The 19303-nt window shown below is 34.4% G+C and overlaps 3 protein-coding genes across 6 annotated transcripts; 2 read left to right on the plus strand and 1 right to left on the minus strand.

The window, feature by feature from the left end:
- Positions 1 to 1252, plus strand: LOC7463368 (photosystem I reaction center subunit XI, chloroplastic). Its single transcript, XM_002320526.3, has 2 exons — positions 1 to 403; positions 615 to 1252. The coding sequence occupies exons 1-2, from the start codon at positions 245 to 247 to the stop codon at positions 1104 to 1106; spliced, it is 651 nt and encodes a 216-aa protein (XP_002320562.1). The 5' UTR covers positions 1 to 244; the 3' UTR covers positions 1107 to 1252.
- A 2125-nt stretch (positions 1253 to 3377) lies between these two features.
- LOC7469371 (uncharacterized) lies at positions 3378 to 9324 on the plus strand. 3 transcript variants are annotated; one of them, XM_024584603.2, is made up of 13 exons: positions 3381 to 3708; positions 3793 to 3850; positions 3938 to 3993; positions 4138 to 4238; positions 4405 to 4474; positions 5222 to 5291; positions 5658 to 5714; positions 5893 to 5960; positions 6065 to 6145; positions 6949 to 7026; positions 7153 to 7308; positions 8178 to 8330; positions 8955 to 9324. In XM_024584603.2, exons 1-13 carry the CDS (start codon positions 3556 to 3558, stop codon positions 9036 to 9038), a joined length of 1185 nt encoding a protein of 394 aa, XP_024440371.1. In that variant the 5' UTR covers positions 3381 to 3555; the 3' UTR covers positions 9039 to 9324. The 3 variants fall into 3 exon arrangements, with proteins under 3 accessions (XP_052302670.1, XP_024440371.1, XP_002320563.2); XM_002320527.4 differs by having other exon boundaries at positions 3796 to 3850; XM_052446710.1 differs by having other exon boundaries at positions 3378 to 3708; positions 3796 to 3850; positions 3938 to 4238.
- LOC18105377 (uncharacterized) lies at positions 9261 to 13012 on the minus strand. 2 transcript variants are annotated; one of them, XM_052446712.1, is made up of 13 exons: positions 12882 to 13012; positions 12488 to 12598; positions 12308 to 12367; positions 12130 to 12228; positions 11833 to 11913; positions 11626 to 11744; positions 11415 to 11516; positions 11010 to 11126; positions 10716 to 10781; positions 10521 to 10587; positions 10132 to 10373; positions 9817 to 9855; positions 9261 to 9637 (listed from the first exon to the last, which is right to left on the minus strand). In XM_052446712.1, exons 1-11 carry the CDS (start codon positions 12909 to 12911, stop codon positions 10302 to 10304), a joined length of 924 nt encoding a protein of 307 aa, XP_052302672.1. In that variant the 5' UTR covers positions 12912 to 13012; the 3' UTR covers positions 9261 to 9637; positions 9817 to 9855; positions 10132 to 10301. The 2 variants fall into 2 exon arrangements, with proteins under 2 accessions (XP_052302672.1, XP_052302671.1); XM_052446711.1 differs by having other exon boundaries at positions 12308 to 12370.
- Between the last annotated feature and the right edge of the window lie 6291 nt (positions 13013 to 19303).

Below are 19303 nucleotides of genomic sequence, written 5' to 3' on the forward strand. Positions count from 1 at the left end.
AAAAAAGCAATCTCCTTAGCCTCACCATGTCAACACGTTTTGCAATTGTAGATAGGGCTATGGATAAGGTTACGAATGAAATCCCTCCAATGGACATTGAACAAGTTTGAGACATCACCAATAACAGCCACAAGTTTGTAAGCAATAGATACTCTTTTAGCTTAACTCGTTCCTCGTGTTGCTTGCATATTTGGACACTCTATACTCCAAGCTGTTTTAACAAAAGAAAAAAGAAGGCAGTCAAATGGCCACTACTGCTTCTCCAATGGCCAGCCAGCTCAAAAGCAGCCTTGCCTCATCTCTAGGAAGGAGGCTTGTCATCCCCAGAGGCATTTCTGGAGCTCCATTTAGAGTTTCGCCCAACAAGAGAAGCTTCACTGTCAAAGCCGTTCAAGCAGACAAGGTAAGAAGTATTCTTTTCTCCTGCCTGCCTTTTCTTGTTGACCATGTCTAGCTAGTACTATTGTTGTTTAGATGCTCCGAGCACAACCAGTTAGTTACTGACCATGTACTTCTGTTATGTCAAAAGTTATAACTTGTAGTGGAAAATTGAAATGGATAAAAAGGGCTCATGTGAAATCATAATAAGGACATCCTTTGTTCAAATCTTGCAGCCAACTTACCAAGTGGTTCAACCAATCAATGGCGATCCCTTCATTGGAAGTCTTGAGACTCCCGTTACATCAAGCCCGCTGATTGCATGGTACCTGTCCAACCTCCCCGCCTACAGGACAGCAGTCAGTCCACTTCTCCGCGGAATCGAGGTGGGGCTGGCCCATGGCTTCCTCCTCGTAGGTCCATTTGTCAAGGCTGGTCCACTGAGGAACACAGAGTATGCAGGTGCTGCTGGATCTTTGGCTGCAGGTGGTCTGATCGTAATCCTAAGCATTTGCTTGACCATGTATGGAGCTGCATCCTTCACTGAAGGAGAGCCATCAATTGCCCCAAGTCTAACCTTGACTGGAAGGAAGAAGGTGCCTGACCAGTTGCAAACTGCAGATGGCTGGGCCAAGTTCACTGGAGGATTCTTCTTTGGTGGGATTTCTGGTGTCACCTGGGCATTTTTCCTTCTCTATGTCATAAACCTTCCTTACTATGTTAAGTAGAGAAAATCTACATTTTCCTTTGTTTGTTGCAACTCTCTCTGTCAATGTATATTTACTTATTTGGGATAGTCATTTGCAAATGGAAACTGCAATATGTTTGTCTCGGTGAACATCAATGTATGATCAAGAAATTGGAATTGTTTGCTTGTTGCATGTATTTAACCATTTAAGCATTTGCTACGAACTCTACTACTACTACTCATGCAAAGCAACACATTCGTTTACAAATTCCACCCACTGCGATCTTCCAGCTAGAGCGTCGTTTTCCTCTCACAAATTTTCGTCTCCTTTGGTTCTTATTTCTCGTCAAAAATATGTGACATTGAGGTCATGAAATTAATGGGGATTTACATTTACACGAGGTAGAGAAAATGAAAAAGAATGCCAAAAGCAAGGGATTGTAGGAACCATGTTTTAACCCAACAAATCCAAACGCAAATTTCAGCTCAAACCTAACCCAACTGACCTGGATATTTTAAAAAAAGTTTGTCAGGATTTCTTTTTCTCTCTTTTCGTTCTTTCTATCGTGACTTCATCCAAAAAGTACCACGAATTTCAGTTTAAACATAAGCTTTGAATTTGAGAAAGGTGGAAGGATTTAAGGGCTTGGATGAATATTTTAGGGTGTTAGTTGACTTAAAATAAATTAATTAGATATCTAGAATTTCAGGCTTTGAAGAACATATTGTGTTTTTATAAAATCTGTAGATTTGAGGACTGACAAATTAAAATTCTAGAAATCCTGATTAACCAACCGACTAGGTGGTCTAAACTATCTAATCGATTGGCTTATGGTAGCGGTCAACTAGTTGACCAAAGAATAGGGGTTAATTGAGTCTGTTAGGTTTGATCAATTTGAGTTATGTTCGAGATCGATCATATGAATCAGCTCAGCTTCATAATTACATCTTGATCTCTAAATTTAGAGTTTTAATCTTTTATGTTACTTTGCTTTGAGTTGTTTTTTAGTGTTTTCCGTATCCATTATAGGTTCCACTGACGTTTCTCCAAACGATTTTCAGTAGTCTCTGGTTTCGCATCCTCTTGTCTTTTGTTTTTGTTTTCTAGGTGAATAAGAAAATTTTTAATATGCATGTAATATAAATAATATATGTATGTTAATTATATGATGAGTACAATTGATAAGTTCTTGAATGTTTATATATGTTGCTTTATTATCTGAGTACTTATTTATTCTTGAATTTACACTCGCATTCTGTTGAATTAAATTCTATTTGATATGATGTTCGTTTGCTTTGATAATTATACAAATATCTATTATGTCTTGATATATGACTTGTCTGTAACTCCATACTAATATAACGTAGTTAATCTATGTGCATATATTATTTTGTATACCTAACTGGTGAGAAAGGCACCATCCTGTGACGACCTTCTACAGTAGTCATCTTTGAGTGTCATCTGGTCACATACTGGTGTTATCTGATCTCTGACATATATTTCACTACCTTATGTTAATATGCTTAGTGTGTATATTTATATCAAGATATGTACGACTTACAAATTATTAATATCTAAAATGTGTATTAAATGATATTTCCTCACTGAATTGGTTGAACTTGCGCTTTCATTTTAATATTATTTCAGGTTTTTAGCTTCCATTAGCAGGTCGATATTTGATTGAGAGTTCCTGCTACTTTGTTTGTTGGTATGCTTTGTTTGCTTCCACAAAGCTTTTCTTTTAGTTTTTAATTTAATGTCTTTGACACTCCACTATTATACTATTTTATTTAAGTTCAGAATTTGACAATATAATAAGTATTATGAATATTTGTTTTTGTTCTATTTCATGATAAGAAGTTTTGAAGTATCATTTGATTTTATTGTTTGAAGAATATTATTTATTGAAAGATTATGAAACACTGTGAAATTATTAAATAAATTATTTTTGATATGTATATTATGAGACTTAGCATAAATGAAATGTTTTTATGACACCACTCTTGTATTGCTGGTTATTAGATCCGAGATTCGGGTCGTGACAAGAATGGCGAAAAATATTTATAACTTGAGCATTAATATACCAAGCAGAAACCTAAACAAACCCAGGAGAAAGAAAAGAGCAAGCATTTACTATAACTTGAAGTTATTAAAACCTCGTATGACTAAGTGAGAAATACTGAAAAATCACATCAACTTGAGCAGTAAAAGTAACTAATTATAACAACACATACATACTGGTGAGTGATTAGAATTGAATTTGAAGAGTGATAATCAATAACTCTGACTCCTTTTTTTTGGGAATTTTAGTATCATGCATGTGATGTTATTGTTTCAACCAAAAAAAATATGAGAGCCAGAGAATACCTATCTTCTCACTGAAACTTTATATTTTCTTTTTGGGAAGAAGTCCACCTACTCCTACTTACGTGCCATTAACGGTCGCTTTTCTTCTGCTTGCACTTGCATAAGCATAACTCAATCAACAATGGCAATTCTTCAACCACAAATCCCTTTGTCTCTTTACCCCCATCATTTCCATCTCCCTCTTCACTCTCCTACTGCAGCACCTTTTCTTTGCACACCCTTCAAAACACCAAGAAAACCACTCAATCTCACCTGCTCATCCAAAGGCCAAGATGTATGCTTCTTTTTACTTTTTTTTTTCTTTTGAATAATTTGGTTGTCATGTACAAGTAATTCCTTTTCTCCCTTGAATTAAAAGCAGGATTATCTGATAGATGCTCCTGTTTCTGCTGGAGATGGGTTTTCTTTCTCTGGAGGTGCCCTCCTATTCTTGCCTTTTTCCTTATAAACATAAAAATTATGAACTTGATAAGACATTGATAAGTCGTGTGTTTTTGTATCAGGGAAATATTCAGACGGGCCTAGCCCGTCCGATGAATGGTTTAAGCAAGGAAAGATTGTATGTTTTGGTGTCCTCAATTTTTTTTTATATATTTTATGCTGCTGTATTTTTGTATCGTGTAGATATTATATTCACAATGTCTATTGCCTGGCAAGAAAAAAAGGGAAATGTTGTTTGATCATAGAGGGTTCTCTTTTGCAGGTGAAAGCTCATCCTGTTTCTGGCTCTGGAGATAAGGCGAAAGATCCTATATTTGGACTTAAAATGGGTGCTGCTTCTCAGGCCTCAAATGATCTTTTCAGGTGTTAAAAATCTCGAACTATGTTCGTAACAGTTATACTAGTTTGGTTTTTTTATAGGGCTTTTTTTTGTAGGCTGAGCTATATAATATCAAGAAATTGAGATTGGATTATTTGCAGGGCTTACCGATTGAAACATGCTCTCTCTATATATGATTTTGTGCAATAGATGGTTTTGCGTGGAAAGCGGAAATGCTGATAATCCTACTGTTATCTTAATTCATGGTTTCCCTTCACAGGTGAGCTCTTTCTTCAAGGGCTGGTATTGGGAATTCAATTATCTTTATGCAACATGCATACTTGTTCTCTCTCCACACTCTCACTTAGAGGACTTGTGATTTTTCATACAATCTCTTGGATGAACTTGTGATAGTGAATCGTGATATTTCAGTTTGGCTTAGCAGCAGCTAAGTGCCTGTAGGTGTTTAGTACAATGCCTTGGTCTAAAAACTAAAGGCACTGCCATTTTTGGGACGACATTTAGATGTCTCTCACAGAATGTTTTATGACCAAAACTCAGTCAAGCATGGCTGAATTTGTGATTTTCGCTGAAAATTCAGCCATATCATAATGTTTTGGATTGTTATATTTATCATTCTATAACTTATGCCATGTAATTCAATGTGTATTTTCTTCTCTTTCGTTTTTCTTTCCTCTTGTATATTTATTGAATAGCAGTCATCAAACCATCAAGAAAGATCTCATAATGCTCACGTTCCTAAACCATGCTCAAATTTGATATAGAACAGTTCAGTTAATGGTGTTTGATGCTGGTTAAATATCTGCATTTGTTCATAGTAGAAATCTATGTGAAGCTACATGATTTTTAGAATTATTTTATATATAGCTAGCTGATGTCCATGTTCTTTTCATCTGATTTCAAACCCCATTCACTAGCATATTGTCCTTGATATGCATGTCTGTCATTGTCGTTTTTTTGACTTATAGAAGAGTTTGATGCATAGTCTTAATATATTCTGTCACAGGCATATTCATACCGCAAAGTTCTTCCCACTCTGTCCAAAAACTATCATGCTATTGCTTTTGATTGGTTAGGTAAGATCGTAATTCTTGTACTGTGAATTGTTTGTTTTCAGATTATAGTGTTGATTTTACGACAAAGTATGGAAGCTTCAGTCAAATTATCGGAAATTAAATGCATGAGTGTGGCAATGAAGCTTGAAATAGTTTATAGACAATACACAGAGCTTTCTTAATGTCTTAACCACGTGGATCACAGTTACAATAGTGGTTAGAAAAGTATTCTTCAACTTCAACGGTTGATTTCACTTGTAATCGCTTTCATGAAGATCTTTTTAATTACATGTTAATTTGCCTGAAGTGACCTGCTTTTTGTGAATTTACTCTGTAATCAGCTTTAGGCTAGAATTGATTGCAGTTTTGACTTCACTTCTTCTACAGGATTTGGATTTTCAGACAAGCCTCAACCCAGATACGGATTTGACTACACTATGGATGGTATTTAGTTGTATTTACCTTATCAGCCTTAACAGTGGCAGGGTGGAAGGGTTAAAGATTAGGTCTTCTGCCATTGTTTCATGCTCCAATGGGTATTTTAGGAGAAAGAAGACGTATCATGATATCATATAGAGGAAACGATGTTCATATAGTATTTTTTTTTGTTATGACTTCGCAGAATTTGTAGCATCCTTGGAGTCCTTAATCAATGAAATTGCCACTGAGAAGGTATCGCTTGTTGTGCAGGTATGTTTTCCTACTTTCCATCCACAAGCATTGATGCGCAGGTTAAATCTATTCATCATGTGATATGCAACTGAAGAACTTCTAACTTTTGATGTACTTCTCAGGGATACTTTTCACCAATTGCTGTCAAATATGCTAGCAATCTTCAGGGAAAGCTCAATGATCTAATACTCCTCAATCCCCCAGTACGTGTTTCTTAAACCTCACCATTTAGTTCTCGCTTTCTGTTCATCACTTCATGTATCATTTTCGTCATCCTAGAACTTTTAAGATCAACCAAGTACATAACTAAACGCCATACAGTGAAATTTTCCTTGACGTTTTTAAAATAGTAATCTTTTCTCCTTTTGGATTCGACAATTGACCCACACAACAAGTGCAGCCTTATCTATACAGTAAAAAACCATTTTAGAGCAGCAGTATGCAAGAGTAACCCGGCCTCCATAACATAAACCATCCCACTCCCTCCAAATTCTTGATGTGAACAGGATTTGATTCCAAGTCTTGGCATGATGCCAAGAAACTTTATCAGCTAAGCGGTGACTTCCTTAGTTTCAGTACCGACTTACCTTCATTTTTCTCTATTCAAATTTTCCAGTCAAGAAGCATATTGTTATGGTTGGACCATAACATGCAGAAGAAATTCAAGAAATGAAGAGAGAATAGAAGAAATGAAAGGAAGAAAGACTCTGTAGATGTCTGCAATTTCACAAATCTTATTACTCATCCCTCACGCCTCCTTATTACATGCTCTTCTCCTTTCCCAGCTATTACCCACATTTCCCATGTTCTCTTTCCATCTACAGCTAACTTCCCTGCTCTATGGTGACACATATTTGTTTTTTCACTTGAAAACGGAAAGTATGCAAGGCTCGGTGTCTTCCAATGTATATCTATCATTATAATCATGAAAAAAAAATTATACTGTTTTCTTGGATATTTATTTGAGGATAATAACTGAAACGTGCTGTTTTTCTTGGTTTATAAGCTAACTGCCACACATGCCAATCTTCCATCAGCCTTGTCCATTTTCAGCACCTTCTTACTGGGTGAAATCTTTTGCCAGGTAAAAAGATTCATTTTATGTTCCTGCCGATGACATGAGGCTTGTGCTTCTATTTCTATTTCTATCTTTGTGAGCTTGTCCATCTATTGGCCGACAACTAATGACTTCACACCTGTGCCGAAATAGGATCCTTTAAGGGCCAGTGACAAAACCTTGACCAGCTCTGGACCCTATAAAATGAAAGAAGATGATGCAATGGTATATAGAAGACCTTATCTCACATCTGGGTCTGCAGGGTTTGCATTGAACGTGATTAGTAAGGCCATGAAGAAGGATCTAAAGGTAAGTTCAATATATATATAAGATCTCCATTTTCCTCATCATCTAAGAGCTTGTTAAAATACACTTTGACTCTTTCCTTTTTGAGTCTCAAGGCCCACTTCAATCGAGTCAGCACTTTGCCATTACCTCTGGCGTCTATCTATGCATCTGCTGCTTCTTCGAGCAGTCAATCTCATCAGTGTTCTTTCTTCTACTACTCACCTGTGCTTTTCTGAATTTTCTTTAGTTTTTTCAAGAAAAAGAAAGAGAACATAATATCATTAGCAGTATCAGTCTCATCTCAACCAAGAAAAAGGCTTGAATTAATCCAACCGAATGACTTTATTTGTCTGTATTTCTGTAGTTTAGGTTAAACGACATGAGCTGGTCTGTATCTTAACCTGATTTATTCCACATGACAATTCTTGCATGATTCCCGGGCTAAAAATGCACTGCATGCTCACATGTTATCATCTTCACGAAGAGTCAAGGGTTTTGACATCAGTGTTAAATGTGCACATTCTTAAGATAACATACATACCATTTACTTGATGGTCTTAGATGAAAAAAAAAAAAAAGATTATCTTGTCAAAAAATTTTCTTCTGTTCACCCTGCAAGATTTTAGCTCAGGGAATTTCTTTGTCAGGAAACAATTTAAGGCATGTGTTTGAGGTTACAACCGGCCTCTACTAATATTTTTAGTTGTAGATTTGGAACAAGTTGATTCTATTACATTTTGTGCCATAAACGTTTTATCTTGGTAAAGGGCTCCTGGAGTTTGTGGAAACCTGAAAGCAAACTAACTTACAGATTGTTGTTGTGAAATAAGTTTATCACATGTTAATGCTTGTCCTATTCATCTTAGAGTTCTTCTTTCTTTACATCATAGGCCTATGTGGAAGAAACAAGGAAAACACTCTTGGATGAAAATTGGAAAGTTAGAACCACAGTGTGTTGGGGCCAGAGAGATCGTTGGTTGAGCTATGATGGAGTTGAAGACTTCTTGAAGAATTCCAAACATAAACTAATCGAGCTTCCAATGGTAGAAACTCTTCTCTTCTCTGGAAAAGCTCAAAATTCATTTCTCTTAGGAGAGGAAGCAGCGGCATATTTTGTACCGTTTACTTTTGCATCCACAATTTTGATTTACAAATGCTTTCTCATCAATCATTATTGATATAAAGTGCCTTCTCTGCCATCTTTTTTCTTTTCCTGGACTAGTAATTTGCAATTTGTTGTTTTGTTAAAAAACCGGAAGACATGTAGAGAACATTGCCGTATAGCTGCTCTTCTTCCATTTTTCTTGTGTGAGGTTTCATCAATATCTGTTTAGCTACTCATTTTTTTTTTCTTTGCTTCTGCTTATTGGGGTTTAAGAGGAGTAGAATTGACTATTCTGTGGTACTTACTCCTCAGCTAATTGCTCCCGAATATTAATGTTTACTAGCCATTCTCAAATAATGTCTTCAATGTTATTCTTTATTTATCACTTGGTTCATATTTATGAGGAATACCTTCCTGCTTCTGTATTGTTTTTAACCCTTTCTGCTACCCAAATTGCTTTGTGATTGATTCATTTGGCCTGGGTTCTGACCTCTCTTTCCTTGCGTTCTTATCCACTTTCTTTAGTTATGCTTCTAACACTAACTTTTTTTGCATTTTGAAGGCTGGTCATCATGTACAGGAGGATTGTGGTGAAGAACTTGGAGGAATCATCTCTGGAATCCTAGGCAGAAGGAGCAGAATTTGATTCTGTCCTACAATCATCTGACTGGTAGTTGAATGTTCAAAGAATTTATGCAATTTCTTTGAGGTAAAAAGCTAGTCTTTTGCACGTTATGTTACATTTTCAGCTAAGATTCAGGATAGAGACATGCAGGAGGAGCATCACTCAATCAGAGTCTGGATATGCTATCTTTTCAGAGTTAAACGCTCCTATTTGTAGCATGTATCAAATATATATATCAAAACATTTGTTTATCAAATTTAATGATACTACCTTTTAATCTTCTTCAAGAATACATATTTTTCTTCAATCGCAATCCATTTCTAAAGGAATTGTTGCTTTCATCATTTAAAAGAATCGACAGCATAGACTACGATCTCAAGCTTTATTCACAGCTACACATTCATAAGAACCTGGTACTATCTGGTAAGTGTTGTATATTGCAGAACACAGTTTTGTTCTCCTCCCTCACTTAAACGAGTTCAATGTCACAAAATAAAGCTCTAGTATTTCATCTGCGTCAGTTATTATCGATACGTATCAGTCCAACATTCATCATCCTTAACAGCCTTCTTCCATCTATTTTTGAACCTCTCTAGCTCGACAAATGACCATTTTTTTACCTGCAAAAGACAGTTTGTGGAATGATGAACAGGACCATGTAAAATACTTAACAAATCCAATAAAGGGCATCTTTCTGCTTTTGATGATGATATTATCACAGTTTTGGCTTCTTACTGAGCCATCCACCAGCGGGAAACTGACAGGGAAAGGTTTCTACGCTTCAGGAACCGGAGCTTACCGAAAGTCTGCCAGCAGATTGATCGGACGATGATTGCGCCTGCAAATTCAATCATCATTAATTATAACACTGGACTTATAATGAAAACTCAAGCTATAGATGATGGATGGAAAAAATGTGATATAGATGAGGCTGATAGTTTTGTTTGCCTCTGGCAAAAAACAATCTATGAGATATGGCATCAAGGAGCATATCATCAATAGAAGATAGGATCGATAAACTGCTGAGCTCTTTTAGCATACTGGCAGAACTGAAAAGGAGTGCCAAGTGCTTTGCTGAGTGAGCTAATTGCAGTACAAATTAACTATGTCTAACCTTTTCTGATGCAGAGCCTCCTAGTGTAGGAAGACCATAATGAACTATGTACTCGGAGTCAACAATCCCAATGCTTTTGGTTCGATCACCCTGATAAGAGATAAGGAATTTTTTAAACAACGTAGATATATTTTTCATTTTTTTTCTTCCAAATAAAGGCATATGTAATTTTAGAAGAGGTTAGTTGCCTGTGCGCAGTAACCGAGCTGAAAATCTAAGCCCCACCCATGAACCAAGTCATTCTGACAAAAATATGAAAGAAAAGGAGTAAGGACACAGTTGTTAGATCAATGCAAGAAATTATATGAAGCATTACAACAATAAGAGAAAATGTTTAAATTTCTTTTGTAATAATCATCCAAAGATTAAGTTTTATAAAGATGCCAGACCTGAATCATATGCCATGTGCAACGCCAGGAAGCTTTTGAGAAAACCGGAGCCATCATTTCTACAAATCTGCAGTAACAACATTCTTATTTCTTTTCACAGCACATGAGAGACTCAACCTGAAAGAAAAGGTAGAGGGGACACGCCCGAGAACAAGAAACTACCAAATTAGGAAGTAATGAATGCAGAATTTCTACCCTGTGCATGGAGGCCTTGTGCTGTTTTCATCACACCTTGTCTGACCAATTATCCTGAACACCTTCCTGTTAACACATTATTTGAACTAAAATTAAAAAAAAAAATGATAAAGAACATTACTCCCATCAAAATCTAGCTATCATCGACAGCAAGTCTGACAAGGAAGACACGAATTTGATGTCAAAAGAAGAACGATAATAAAGCCTCCAAAAGAAAGTTTTCTCTTTTGTTGTTGTTGTTGTTGTTGTTTGAACAAATCCAAAAGCAAACTTTCTTGCAGAAAAAAGTTAAACCTGTGTATTCTTGATCCATTTTTTCTCGTCGTAAGATGATGATGCACCTCTGAACTTTCTGGATCAAGTGCCGGCTGTGATATGTCAAGCCCTTCTTCTTTAATGATCGAAAGATATCTGTATTTCAGTAATTGAAGACGGAACATTAGTTTACTGGATGATTACCAAGAGTAATACACCATCTATTAAGTTTTCCACATATAAAATCTGTCTTTAATGTTGTTTTAGAACAGTGAGATTTGCTAGCCTTGGTCCAACTCCAAGATTGCAATATGTTGAGGATAGGACATTGTAGTTGCTTCTACTTTATATTAGTAGCAGAGGAAAAAGGGATTAATTTGGCAACTACAGAGGGAGTAGATACCGAAGGGACAACTAAAACAAAGGTAATACATATGTCGATACCTTCCAGCATGAAAATCGTCAACTCCAAGGTCTTCATCCCACAGGAAGATGTAGTCATACTCCGAAACAATATCCGGGTGTAAGAATCGCTTTGCAAACCACCTAACTCACGTAAATATGGCAAAATTTGTACCATCATCGAGAATTGAATGAACATATATAAAGCCAGGTGTAGAATGTATCTTAATTCCTAAAAGATATAGCTTGTTACCACTTAGTTTGATTTATGGCAGATACATGTATAGCACGATGATGCCATTCCATATCTCTCCATTCATCTATGATGCCATCATAATGGAAAAGCATCAGAACAAAATCAGTTGATGGAAACTGTAACAAATCAACAGAGAGACAGATCAGCATTTGTAGAGACGAAAGAGGCAATGACGAAGAATGAAATTAAGCAGGGTGTACAAACCTTCTGGATAATTTTCTTGACGCTTAGTTTTTGCTTTATTCCAACTGCCATGGCCAGCACATGTTTTGGTTTCTTTGTTTTCTGTGCCCAAGATTGCAAATGATATACCATGTCAGATTATCTATTTTTATCCAAATCAAAACAGAATATGCATATGGTGTCTCATAAACAAGTTTGGTTCATGCATGTGTAAGCTCGACAGCACCAGGTGGTCATTTTTCTGGTGCAGGACAAAATCCTATCTATACAGAAGAAATTTAAACTCTTAAATGTAACTGGTGATATGAGATTATGCACCTTTTTGTCGTCGCCCCATAACGATCGCATTTCCATGTCGGACATTGGAGACACAATACCTTTAGGTAGTGTCTCAGTTCCTTTAGGCCTCTTTTCAGTCTAAATGTACACACACAGGAAATTAATAGAGTTAATCATTACACAATAGGAAAAGGGACCGGAATTTGGATCGACAAACCTCGCAAGTCTTCGGTCTCGTGTCCCATAAAACAACATTCACTGATGTCCATCCTGAAATCTTCTGTCAAAAAATAAAAAAACCTCAGTGTTTGCCATTTACAGGATTCAATGACACTGATACATGTATTAGTGAAACTGTTGAATCAAATGTGAGTGACTGAAGTGAATATGTATGTACCTGATTATAATCTGCGAACAAAAGTACACTCCCAATAAAAAAACCTGCTGAAAGTAGGCATAATAAAGGGAGAACTCGGCGAAGACATAATCTATGGTTCTTAGACTCGATCTGAGAGCAAAGAAGCAAGTAAGAAAGTAAATATGTGTGGAAACTCAAATTCAACCAGGTCTTGTGTATTTTCGGCAGTGTCGTTGATAAAACTACAAACAAAGTCACACAAAAACTCAAAAGACTACAGAAAGAAACCCAACATAAAAATCAAACTTATTTCCAAGATTACTAATTCACATCTCCTCATACAGAAATCAAGCTCATTCACACCACCCTCATTATTATTCTAGTGAAAACTGAAAACAACATATTAAAGCTACAAGGGAGCTGGGAGGCTTACGGAAGTTGACATGTTCATCTTCATCTTCATGCAATGAGCTTGTGAAAAAGTACAAGGGTCTAGTACTGTTTTACATGACAAGCAGCAGAAGAAAAAACAAGAGTGTAGATGCAGTCAGAAAAGACTTTTTTTTGTTTTTTAATAAGTTACTTGGGTCTGCAAAAGTTCTATTAGAAAAGGGAACATAGAAATGGATTTTTAGCTTTAAAATAGTCTAATAATCTTTTAAAATATATGCATCTAACATGCATTGCGTGATAATCTTTGCCTAAATCACGTGGGAAGATCCAGATTATTAGAATAAAAAGGGCTAAAAGTTTCCTGCTTTAGAAGCAACAATCCTCATCCTTTCTATCAGTAATTGTAACACACGCCATTTTTAATAAAATTCACATTTTTTCAGTCTTTTTGTCCTCTAATCTTCATTGGAAATCCCCCCAAAAACTAAAATAATCAGAATTTTTTATGATTCAGATTCGTGCACCTGAGACTAAATCTCACACTCATGCCCTTCAAGCTTTTAAGAAAACATTTTTTATGCGATATTTTCTTTTCTTCTCCTCTTGTTTTTTTTTTTTTTAGAGGGAGAAAAATTCATGAGTAGGAAGCAATGAAGACACAACATACAGGAAGCTTTTATTATCGTCATCATGATATAAAAATAGAAGCAAAACCAGTAGATTAGCCACAAAAGAGCATGGAAATTCATAAGAGTAGAGCAGTGCTCCCAAAAACTAACGGTTCCCGATACCAAAATCAACAGCAACAGGCTTCCAAATTAAGTTCAGAGTAGCAGCATGCAGTTGTGAAAAAAGTTTTCTTAGATGCTAAGGGCTTTTCATGCCCATACTTCTCTCTGTTTTTGGTTCTAGGCCAACTTACTAGTTAATTGAAATTAAGTCCCTCTCTCTTAACGATTTTAACGGGGGAAAAAGGACAACCAGACCAAGTCTGAGTTGAGAATGTCCATATTGAAATCGAGTAGGGATATCTTATGGATCCACTAATTTTAGCACTGCGAGCAAAAATGTATAGAAAATTGCTACGTTAAGCACCTTAGAGTCTATATCAAAGGACGTACCTCTAATAAGCAAACCAACTTACATGACAAACTAAATACTGCTTGTTAGAACCATGGACATTTTTAATGTCAAATTAAAAGTGGAATCCGATCACTTTTAAGGTTTTGAGAATTATTTTCTAATAAAAATTCTCTAACATGAAACATTAATGTAATTAAAATAAATTTTGAATTAATAAAATTGATCTAAAAAATCCTTACTTAACATGTTCTAGTGAAATCTAAAATCATTTATCCACAATGAATAATTAGAAGATTTTCTTATAATATATATATTATGAAGTTGAAGAGTCATAAATCAGACTAAGCAAAGTAGATAAATAAATAAAAACAATATTTTCTTATCGTTTATGGAGCGAGAAGTTGAAAAATCATAAATAAACCTAAACAAGGTGGCTTTCAATTTTAAGCATGGCCCCTTGGACTAGGCTTGAGTTTGAGTTTGTTATAAAATAATTCTTTGGCCCATAAAGAATTATCTTTAGAACTAATGAATAAAAAGTCTGAATAATCTTCTTCTTTAGCGTGAATAATTGTTTCTTTAACATAAAACGTTAAATTTTAAAGCCAAGTTGGCATGAAAAGGTTCATAATCGATAGATTTTTAGATTTTTAGATGGTTGATTCTACAACTGTTATAAGCTAATTTTAAGAGTTTTATCTTATCTTGTATGATATTCATGTTGAAGTTATGGTTCTGAGTGAGTCTTTTTGAGTGACTATAATTATTGAGAACTAATCACAATAAGTTTTTCCTAATGTCAACAATATGAAGCACATTGTTTAAGGTGAGAAGCTTTTCGAATGTCATCTTCAGTATGACCTTCTCAATGCCTAGTACCTTAGAGATTGATGAATTTCTCATGTACAAGTGTTCACCATCCACTTTTTATAAGTGAAAAAATCTTCTTCTCAACACACACATGTCTTGTTGCACCATTATCAATTTTGAAACTTTGTTTATGAAGTCATTGACGTCGGTGAACAATCAATCCCTCTTTAGGGTTCCTTTGTTGAGACCTATTTTTATAATCCTTAGTTGGGTGTTCAATCTTTTTATAGATAAAACATTTGTTATTGAACTTTTTAGCAATTCTCTTCTCCTTTATGACAAGCTTTTTCTTTTAGTTTTTATTCTAGGACTTTGCAGCTTATTCAATGATATTTGCCATAAAAGTCATGCTAGGAGAGTTGGCTCTTCTTCCAAATAACTTATTGTCTTATTCTATCCTCAACTTCAAAATGATGACTTCAACTCTCATTTCCTTACATTTATTATTAATGTAATTCTTGAATTGTTTTCAAATCTTTATAATGACCTCTTTAAAATAAATGTAATGACTATTATAACTAAAGATGAAGTTAATAATAAGAATAACGCTTCTTCTTCTTACTTGCTTAAGTCTTGTTATATGTGACATGTCAAATAAGATACGTGAATTATAGTTCTATACAAATATTTATTAATCTTGAATTATTACCAAGTATGATTTTTGAGAAAAATCATCAGTGTGAGGTTTGTATACAATAAAAATTCACAAAACCTTCTTTTCAAACAATTAAAAAAAATAGTAAACTTGATTTAATTCACTCAGACATTGGTAATTTAAATTTTTCCATCTTTAATTTGTATAAAATTTAAGAATCCACAATCAATACTTACCTAAAAAAGCCAAAATTAGATTATAAAACCCTACCATATTGATTAGTTGAATCAAGAACCAAAGGTATATGGCTAGTATGCCATAAAGGTGATCTTTTTGATAAGTTCTGAAAAGTTTAATGAAGAATCAAAAGCTAGACTGCTCACACAATTTTTATTCAAAAACCAATATGTCTTCACACCCCAAGAATGAAAAGGTCTTTATATGTTTTACTTAAATAAAAATAAATCTTAATTAACTATGAGTTGAAAGTTAAACCCAAATAACTAAAAAGTATGGGTAAAATAACAAAGCCCAAGTCTTGTATAACTAAAATCCCAATATGCATTATAACTTCTAGGCGTTATCAAAACCCTTCCCAATGTCTGATTACTATAAAATTTTAACTCTATAGGAAACAAGACCTTTAAAATCTTCTGTAAAAATTTCAACCTGATCCAATGCTTAAATGGAAAGTTATGACCATTAATATAAAGTTGTGTTGCCAAGCTATAATACATATTAAGTAGCCTTATCATTTGCTTGGATCACATTGATAAAGGTTTGATCCTCTTTTGAACTCAACTTTGTCATAACCTTATTTTAACCCTATTTTTCTTACTTTCTTGAAAAACTCCAAATATAGGAAAAACCCCAAAATATATATTTTTAATGTATTTGTGTTGTTTTTAGCATTTTCAACATCTTTTAAAGAGAATTAAAAATTTAAAAATTTACTTTTAACACGTTTAGTTTTTAATGCACTCATTTTAAAATCATTAATTTATTTTTCTCATTGAGTCGATGTTGACATTGCTTTTTTTAAAAAAATAATAAAACAAAATATTTGGACAACGGGACTAAAAGTCCGGAAAAAAAAAAGCCAAAATGCTTTTGGGTTTTGGGTTACTTGGTCACCAAATTTGCTTGGGGATCAATCAATTGGGAGGAAAAAGACAAATTATTTTACCTATAAATAGTGAGGGAATCTCACACACAAAAAGGGGGGAGAATTTTAGAGAGAGGCTATTACAAAAAAAAAAAAGAAGCAAAACTAAAAGAAAAATAAAAAAAAACTCTCTCCATCTCACACTTACCCACACAACACAAAAAAAACCCTAACCCTTTTTCTTTTTTACTTTAGCAAATCGTATAAATACCCCCTGAAAATTAAGGTAGATGAAAGGAAAAACATAGAGAAACACACTGTAAAACGACCCTGGTATGAAGGTTCGAGAGCCTAAAATGAAAGGTCTAACAAGCTTTAGAAGGAAAAGATAATGAAAAGGAAATAAGAAAAGAGAAGAGAAGGAAAATAGTAGTCCATAGATAGCAAACTTAGAAAAGGTATAACCATGTAAAAGTTCAAGGGTGGAGTCCATGTGATTGCTTATTCATGCTTTCTTAATGTTTAAACCTCTTTTGATGTTGTTTGAGCTCATCTCGCATTTTTTATTTGATTTTGGTGCTAGAATAATCTGGTATTTTTTGGCAGAGTTTGTTTTATTTTTGTTCTTGTTTTAAACATGTTTTAGATTGATCAAGCTTTCTTTATGATATTTTTTTTTTTTAGTTTTAGTCAATAATGTGTTAGTGAGGCTTGCACTAAAAGCATGGTTCTTGGTTTTGATGCTTATTTGATTCCATGTCTGTAGCCCAATACCATGTTAATGATGTATTTAAGGTATTTTGATTGGTGTTTGAATCTATTTTGTAATAAAACAGTAAGTTGCTTTTGTTTGCAGGGTTAAGGATTTTAGAAACATGTTGATCAATTTGATGTTTTTAATGCAAGTTATGGTTTATACAAGTATGTTTTGGCATATAGAAGTTAAAAATGTCAAGTTTTGAATCTAAATAGCATGAATATGTTTGCTATTTAGATTTGGTAGTTTTAAACTTTGGAATTTCATGAATGTTATTGATGATTTGAAGTTATTTGTTAGTTTAGATTTAATGATGCTTGGTATTGATAATGTGGTTTGTGAGGATCAAAAGCAGTGTGTTTAGAGGTCTAGAAGGCCATTTTTGGGGTTTGACAGTGCTGAGTATATCTGGGTATTTTTCTGGGTTCTAAGACAGTGTTCTTAGGAAGAACATTACCTCAACCTTATGATCAGGACCATTTTTTATTCAATTCTTTGCACTAAACAATTTAGGAACTTGACTAGTAAATAATTTAGGGTTTTGTTTGCATCAATAACAATTTTTTGGGGGGTTTTAATCCTAGAATTTTGGTTTTGAACCGAAATCCATTTTAAAAAAATCATGTTGATTGTTTGATAATCAAAGTGAATGAATGCTGGATTAGGGATCTTTGCATGATTTCCAACATATTTGTGTCTTTGTTTTGATTGTATCCGGTCTGATTTGGGATCCACGTTGCTGGGTTTACGTTGGATGTTCTTCATGTTCTAGATTTTTTCCACATTTAATCTGTTTATTGTCAAAGATTCTTGTGTTTTTGTGTTTTTTTTTTAAAGTTTGATTCATTTTAATTTTTAGTTTTAGTTTTGGTTTAGTTTTCAGGTCAAATCAATAAACTTGTAAACCTTAAAATACATAGGATTCAAAGCCTATAACCTACTGTCAATATACAAACATGCATATATACTGTTTTTGTCAATCTAAAAGCTCATTCATCATTTAAAAACATCAAAGTAACCTGTATGAACTTCCAAAACCAAATAAAAACACCTAAATGGCCAACCAGTGATATATGTCCCATTTTTGCCTATAATAATCAAACCATAACATATGCTTTCTATGCATCAAGAACAAGAATTTGAACATCAAAAGCATATTATTAATCATCTATTAAACATCATAAAACACCAGATTAACAATAAGAACAAATAATTATATTACAACTTGCATTCAAAGCATCTTGAACATATATGTAAAAACAACTTAAAACATGGTTGAATCAATTCAAAAACATAATGAACAACACTTAAATGACTGAATCGGATCTTAAAATATAAAAGGGAAAGGTATTCTCAATGAGTTCTACCTCTCCATCAAGTTGAGTAATATACCATCAATAGACGATTGCAACTAGTTTTTGCCTCTTTTGCTTGATTTGAACAAATTCTAGTAGCCCCTTCCAAGTACCTTTTGATCTCCTTCTTCACAATATCCTCTTCTCTTTTTTTTTTTTCGTTTTTTTCTTATCGTTTGATTGATTTTCTCTTAATGTTTCTTCTTTTTTTCATGGCTTTTTCATCTCTCTAGTTCCTATTTCAAGCTTCAAAATAGGAAACCATTTGTGAGTCTGAAGGTGGTTTTCAAAAACTAGATCATAAAGGATTCTTTCCCATTTTACCTCTGATTTGTTAGGGGACCACTCTCCTCTCCTCTTTTTCTTCTTCTCTTTTCCCTCTTCTTGGACTTCTATCAAACTCTTGGAACTTCTAGAAAAAGTTGGGAACTTTATAATTGAAACTTGGCAAAAAAAATGGTTGATTAGAGGTGATCCTTTCATGAATTAATGTGGCAAATAAGAGGTTAATGAAGCCAACCAAGCCATAGATCTTGTAGAAGGGATTCTAGTCTTCAACTAGGATCAAACCATGCTTGATTTAGTGGCCTGTAGCCTTCCCACCGTTGATTCAAAGTTGGGTGTAACACTGTCGAATTTTACTGAACCAGATAAGGCTGTATTAGGACAAGATGTTGAAGGCTTCCATGTGGCAGGT

Source organism: Populus trichocarpa, chromosome 14 (genome assembly GCF_000002775.5).
Source record: "Populus trichocarpa isolate Nisqually-1 chromosome 14, P.trichocarpa_v4.1, whole genome shotgun sequence".
Classification (NCBI taxonomy): Eukaryota; Viridiplantae; Streptophyta; class Magnoliopsida; order Malpighiales; family Salicaceae; genus Populus; species Populus trichocarpa.

What these genes read in the sequence shown, in the direction of transcription:
- LOC7463368 (XM_002320526.3), top strand. Translation starts at nt 245, where the DNA reads ATGGCCACTACTGCTTCTCCAATGGCCAGCCAGCTCAAAAGCAGCCTT. An exon ending in AAGCCGTTCAAGCAGACAAG is followed by an intron (nt 404 to 614) that starts GTAAGAAGTATT and finishes CAAATCTTGCAG; the next exon opens with CCAACTTACCAAGTGGTTCA.
- LOC7469371 (XM_052446710.1), top strand. Translation starts at nt 3,556, where the DNA reads ATGGCAATTCTTCAACCACAAATCCCTTTGTCTCTTTACCCCCATCAT. An exon ending in GCCTCAAATGATCTTTTCAG is followed by an intron (nt 4,239 to 4,404) that starts GTGTTAAAAATC and finishes TTTGTGCAATAG; the next exon opens with ATGGTTTTGCGTGGAAAGCG. An exon ending in TTCATGGTTTCCCTTCACAG is followed by an intron (nt 4,475 to 5,221) that starts GTGAGCTCTTTC and finishes ATTCTGTCACAG; the next exon opens with GCATATTCATACCGCAAAGT.
- LOC18105377 (XM_052446711.1), bottom strand. Translation starts at nt 12,911, where the DNA reads ATGAAGATGAAGATGAACATGTCAACTTCC. An exon ending in TATGGGGCGACGACAAAAAG is followed by an intron (nt 11,914 to 12,129) that starts GTGCATAATCTC and finishes TCTTGGGCACAG; the next exon opens with AAAACAAAGAAACCAAAACA. An exon ending in GCCATAAATCAAACTAAGTG is followed by an intron (nt 11,517 to 11,625) that starts GTAACAAGCTAT and finishes TACGTGAGTTAG; the next exon opens with GTGGTTTGCAAAGCGATTCT.